This window comes from Rousettus aegyptiacus, unplaced genomic scaffold (assembly GCF_014176215.1).
Source record: "Rousettus aegyptiacus isolate mRouAeg1 unplaced genomic scaffold, mRouAeg1.p scaffold_m13_p_16, whole genome shotgun sequence".
Lineage (NCBI taxonomy): Eukaryota > Metazoa > Chordata > Mammalia > Chiroptera > Pteropodidae > Rousettus > Rousettus aegyptiacus.
The window spans coordinates 36,514,347-36,520,346 of NW_023416291.1; the positions used below are offsets into that span (position 1 = coordinate 36,514,347).

A 6,000-nucleotide genomic window follows, 5' to 3' on the forward strand; every position below is an offset into this window, starting at 1 on the left:
CACTGTTGTTGTTGTTGTGAAGGGAAGTCACTGTTGTTGTCGTTGTTGTTGTTTTAAACAACAGAAGTTTATTCTCTCACAATTCTGGAGTCCAGAGGTCCAAAGTCAAGATGTTGGCAGGGATGGTTCCTCTTGGAAGTTTGAGGGAGAATCTGTTGCATACCTCCCTCCTGGCTTTGGTGGCTGCCAATAATCCTTAGTGTCCTTGGCTTATAGACTCATCATCTTGGTCTCAGTTTCCCCATCTTCAAATACGAAAAGTGATCAGGATGTCCTAGAGTCTTCTAATTCAAAAGTTCAGTAGCTTCTATAATGGGGGAAGGGTAGTTGGCTATCACTAGATTTTATGGATTCACATCCTTGAAAGTGGTCCTGCTAACCAACTCGCTCTGAGTTCCAGCTCTGGGGCAACAGCTCAAAAGGCTCCAGGGACATATGGAAACTGAGTTGTCTGGCTTTAGGACAATGGCTGGAGAGGGCAGCTTTTTCCCATAGGAGTGCTGGCGGAGGCCACAAATGCTTTGTTGAGCCCTACACCACCCAGGTGCAGACACAGGTGGCTGCCATATCTGAGTCTCCATCAACTTGGAGACTTTTATTTACACAAATACTATTGTATTCAGTACAGCAACATGCTGTACAGGTTTGTAGCCTAGAAGAAATAGGTATATAATATAGCCTATGTGTATGGTAAGCTATACCATCTAGTTTTATTAAAGTACATTCTACGTGTTCTTACAATGAACAATGAAATTGCCTAACAATACATATCTCAGAAAATATCCCCATAGATAACTAGTGCCTGATGGCAACTTTCTAGCCCATCATATTGGACAGATAGAGTAAGAATGAAGTGAGTCTATAATAAATATTCCAGAAAGAAAAAGCAGTGCTTGTCTATAAGAATCTTGTCATTCAGCCAGCTGCATCTGATGACTTTTTAATGGTTTGGAGAACTTTAGGATGAAATGGCCAGCTGGACCTTGCTAAAACTGACATTGTCATAGGCCTTCTGGACTTTCATGTTTGGTGATGGTAATAGAACAAATAGTGTCTAGTATTTAGTATGTATTCACTGTAACCTCGTGCAGATTTGACCCTCTATCTTATGGAGTACTGTAAAAGGTGAGTAACAAGGAAGAAGATGAAAAACACTTTTTTTCACATGGAATTGATCATATTTGTTTAATTTATATAGCATTTCTGTCTATTCCCAACATGCTGTGAACCCCTTCCTTAGAGGAATTACATAAAATATAGTGTGATCATGGTAAAAACATATAAGTAATTTCTATGTGTTCATTATGATGTTAAATTTATGAGGATGTAATTGTGGACAGAGTGTAAGTTTCTGATGATCCGGTCATATGCTAAATGTTTGGAAATGAGAAAGTTATATATAACCTTCCTATAAATGGAGTATAGATGTCCAGTACAGTCAGTCTTGTCAGTTTTACTATACACATATTTGTGGTGTTTTAGGACTCAGTGACCTTTGAGGATGTGTCTGTGAACTTCAGTCTGGAGGAGTGGTCTTTACTGGATCCTTCACAGAAGAAATTGTATAGAGATGTGATGCAGGAAACCTTCAGAAACCTGGCCTCAGTAGGTAAGGATGACAAATTACCTTCACTTGTTTTATTAAAGAACAAGTGTTTCTTACCCTTACACATTGTTCTGATGTTAATGTGGAAAAAAAGTACATTGGTAAATAAACTAGACATGGTCACAGCTCATCATAGAATCTAATAATTTTTCTACAGTTTCGAATACTTTGGAATCATTTCTTTGTCTACATTTTAGGTAAAAAATGGGAAGATCATGACGATGATCAGTACAAAAACCAGGAGATAATATGTAGGTGAGTAACACTCAAAATGGAAAGTAGTGTCTCAGGTGAGAAACCTATTATGCTACAAAATTTTAAAAAGAATCAGCCAAAACTACCTCTACTTCCAATTAATTACATCACAGAAAATTTTCACCAAATTACTTTCTTATATATGATATAGATACTCAGTGTTTGCAAAATAATTTACATGGAAATAGCATTAATGAAACCTACATATGATGTTGTTGTTTTGATAATAACAAGGCTAAAATTGTCTTTCAGAGCATTCAGTATATTCAATTTCCAACAGTTTGGATGAGACAGAAAACCTATACTTTGCTGTAAATCATAAAAATGTATTTCAAATATTATTCTACTAATAAATATAAAATCTTTAATGAAGAAATCATTTATAATGTACTTTTTGTTTTTTACAGAAGTCATAGGGTAGAGAGACTCTGTGAAGGGAAAGAAGGTAGTCGGTGTGGAGAGAACTTCAGCCTTATTCTGAAGACAAAAACTCTTTCTGGAGTAAAACCACGGGAATACAGTGTGTGTGAGAAAGTCTTCATGCATCATTCGTCTTATAATAGGGACATCAGATGTCACACTGGACACAAGCCCTCTGAGTATCAGAAATATGGAGAGAAGCCATATAAATGCAATGTATGTGGAAAAGCCTTTAGTTATCTGCAGTGTTTTGAAAAACATGAAAGAAATTCCAATGTAGAAAAATGGTATAAATGTGAGGAATGTGGGAAAGGTTTACTGTGGCTCAAAAGCCCTCAAAGACACATAACACATACTGTAGATGCTCCTTATAAATGTAAGGTATGTGGGAAAACCTTTAGTTCTTCAACTTCACTTCAAATATGTGAAAGAACACACAGTGGAGTGCAGCCCTATCAATGTAAACAATGTGGAAAAGCCTTCCGATATTATAAAAGTTTTCAAAGACATGAAAGAAATCATCCTGGAGAGAAGCCCTATGAATGTAAAAAATGTAGTAAAGCATTCAGATATCCAAGTCATCTTCAAATACATGAAAGAACTCACACTGAAGAGAAACCCTATGAATGTAAGGAATGTGGAAAAGCCTTCAGATCATACAGTTCCTTACAACCACACGAAATGACTCACACAGGAGAGAAACCCTATGAATGTAAGGAATGTGGAAAAGCATTCAGATATTACAGTTCCTTACAAATCCATGAAAGATCCCACACTGGAGAGAAACCCTATGAGTGTAAAAAATGTAATAAAGCATTCAGTGCTCCCAGTTGTCTTCGAAAACATGAAAGAATTCACACATCAGAGAAACCCTATGAATGTAAGGAATGTGGAAAAGCTTTCAGATTTTATAGTTCCTTACAAACCCATGAAAGGACGCACACAGGAGAAAAACCCTATGAATGTAAGCAATGTGGAAAAACCTTGAGATATTATAGTTCCTTACAAATACATGAAAGGATACACACAGGAGAGAAACCCTATGAATGTAAGGAATGTGGAAATGCATTCAGATGTAACAGTTTCTTAAAAATACACAAAAAATCTCACACTGGAGAGAAACCCTATGAATGTGGAAAATGTAGCAAAGTATTTAATACTTCTAGTAATCTTCGAATACATGAAAGAACTCACACTTCAGAGAAACCCTATGAATGTAAGGAGTGTGGAAAAGCCTTTAGATATTATCGTTCCTTACAAACACATGAAAGGACTCACACAGGAGAGAAACCCTATGAATGTAAACATTGTGGTAAAGCCTTCATTTGTCGCACCACCATCCAAAGACACATGAAAATGCATACTGGAAATACACCTTATCAATGTAAGGAATGTGGGAAAGCATTCACTTGCCTTAGTTTGTATCAGCGACATGAAAGAACCCACACTGGAGAGAAACCCTATGAATGTAAACAATGCAGTAAGGCCTACAGAGATCACAGTTCCTTACAAAGACATGAAAGGACTCACACTGGAGAAAAACCCTATGAATGTAAGGAATGTGGAAAAGCCTTCATTTGTAACAAAATTTTTCGAATACACATGATGAGAGTGCACACTGCGGAAAAACCATACAAGTGTGAAGAATGTGGGAAAGCCTTCAGTCATCCCTATTCCTTTCGAAGGCATGAAAGGACTCACTGGATTAAATCTCTTGAATGTAAATAGTGTGAGAAAAACTTCAATTGGCTCATATCCTTACATGTGAAAACTCCCACTGAAAAGAAAGAAAATGTAAATAATACGGGAAGGATTGATGTAATTTATTTAATGTTCTAGAAAACTTTCAAGATTAAAGGATTGTTAAAATTGTAAATAAGTTGTATTTACAAAGTTTCTTCCCTTAAGTGCGTAGTTTGACATGGGATTACTATAGTAGACCCTTGAAAAACACAGGGGTGCCTACTGCCCATGTGGTCAAAAATTTGTGTATAACTTAAGCCAGCCCTCTGCATAAGTGAATACCAAGCCAAAGATTGAAAATACATTTGACTCTTGTACAGTACAAGTTTAATAACTGCACAGGTCCACGTTTTAAATTCTGTATAAAAGTGGACCTATGCATTTCAAATTCGTGCTGTTCAAGCATCAGCTATAACTACCATTCGAAATAAATCCTGAGGCTAAATTATTCTGCAAGTTGTCTTTCAATGATTAAATAACATTAATAGGTAGTGACTTTTCATCAAGTCAGTTAATAATATTGTCTCTACATTTTTCATTCTTTTCAAAAAAATTTGTCTCTTTACAGTTTGAAGACTGTTAGATCCTCAGGTGAATTCCTATTACTTTTGGCTGAATGTAATCCCTCAAATGTTTTCCCTTGTATGTTAGTAAAACTATGTGCATTTTTTGGGATCAAACTAACACTTCTGTAGTTGCTTTTAATAAAACAAAAATGTTTCATTAACTTTTTAAAACTGTAAACTCCCAAAAATACTGTGTTTATTTTAATCTTTCATAGTTATGATTTTTGTCCTGAAACTAATTTTTTCTTTGTTTTTAATACCAAAAACTTAAATCATGTTTTTTTTTTGTTTTTGTTTTTTGTTTTTTTTTTTTAGTGCTCTCTTGCCAGTAACCCACAGGTTCACACTTATTACAGCGGTGCAATAAATTCTAATAAGAATGACCATAAATAATCAAGGACTGTGAGGTATAAGAGTAAGAGGTATCCAAAAGGACATTTTATAGGATTTTGACTTCTGTTAGAGGATTTAATTGTTATTCAAGGAAGCAGGACCCTTTTCTATAATGAATGCTGTGAGGAGGTAAACTTCATTCTGTCATCAGTAATCATAGTCATTGGTTTCTAGAAGGTAACAATATAGTGAAGCTAACCTAAATTTGTAAAAAGCTCCAGTCATTGATATTATTGTGAAGAGGAGACTTTTGGTCATTGTTATGATTTAGAACTATGTCCTTTACTGTTTTTAGAGATATAGGCACAAAATACCTTGTAAATGTCTTGGTACATCATGGTCAGTGACTGCCTTTGATGAAGGAGGTGTATGACATTTGTCTCTTCTGCAGGATGAGACTTGGTCTTACAATGAGTAAAAGCCAGCTCCTGGTCCTCTGCAACAGCTTTTGCCTTTTCTATTTACTGTCTAAACACTGATGTATCTCCTATTCTGTATTAGCCACTGTTTACCATAAAGCACCTCAGTTAAAAACAAATTGACAATATACTACATATATGTTTAACATATAATAATATTTTTAATACCTCATGACTCCACTGAGGCCTCTAAGTATAGTTTAATTATGAGAGAACATAAGCCTAGCAAGGAAGAAAGACAGGACCACTGGTCCAATCAAACCTTTCTTGCTCAGCAACTATATACTCTTTAAGCTAATGATGCAAAATCTCTCATTGCCATGCACTTTACAGTCAACAAATTTAGCACAAATAATCAAGGCACCGTTGAATTTGGACATAGATACATAAAACAAGTTCTTACAGCTCTGGTGCTTATGTTTTTTGGGGAAAAGATAAATAAATGGTAAAGCTTTGTTATAAGATGTAAATAAAAGCTATGATGAAATGTAAAAAAATAACGAGTTAATAGGTTAGTGTGTGTATGTATCTTTGCTATGAAGGTGGGAATCTCAGTGAGTGACAATGTCATTATCAGTTACTTGAATTTCTACCACGT

General features: G+C 35.4%; 1 protein-coding gene across 2 annotated transcripts in view; it reads left to right on the forward strand.

The window, feature by feature from the left end:
• Positions 1–5,427, forward strand: part of LOC107509482 (zinc finger protein 709-like) — a 42,997-nt gene extending 37,570 nt beyond the window's left edge. For both annotated transcript variants that reach the window (XM_036234323.1, XM_036234322.1), the window contains 3 exons: positions 1,483–1,609; positions 1,804–1,861; positions 2,269–5,427. In XM_036234323.1, the coding sequence (XP_036090216.1) occupies positions 1,483–1,609; positions 1,804–1,861; positions 2,269–4,009 (1,926 nt within the window). In that variant the 3' untranslated portion in view covers positions 4,010–5,427. The remainder of the gene's footprint in view (positions 1–1,482; positions 1,610–1,803; positions 1,862–2,268) is intronic.
• Positions 5,428–6,000: the final 573 nt, after the last annotated feature.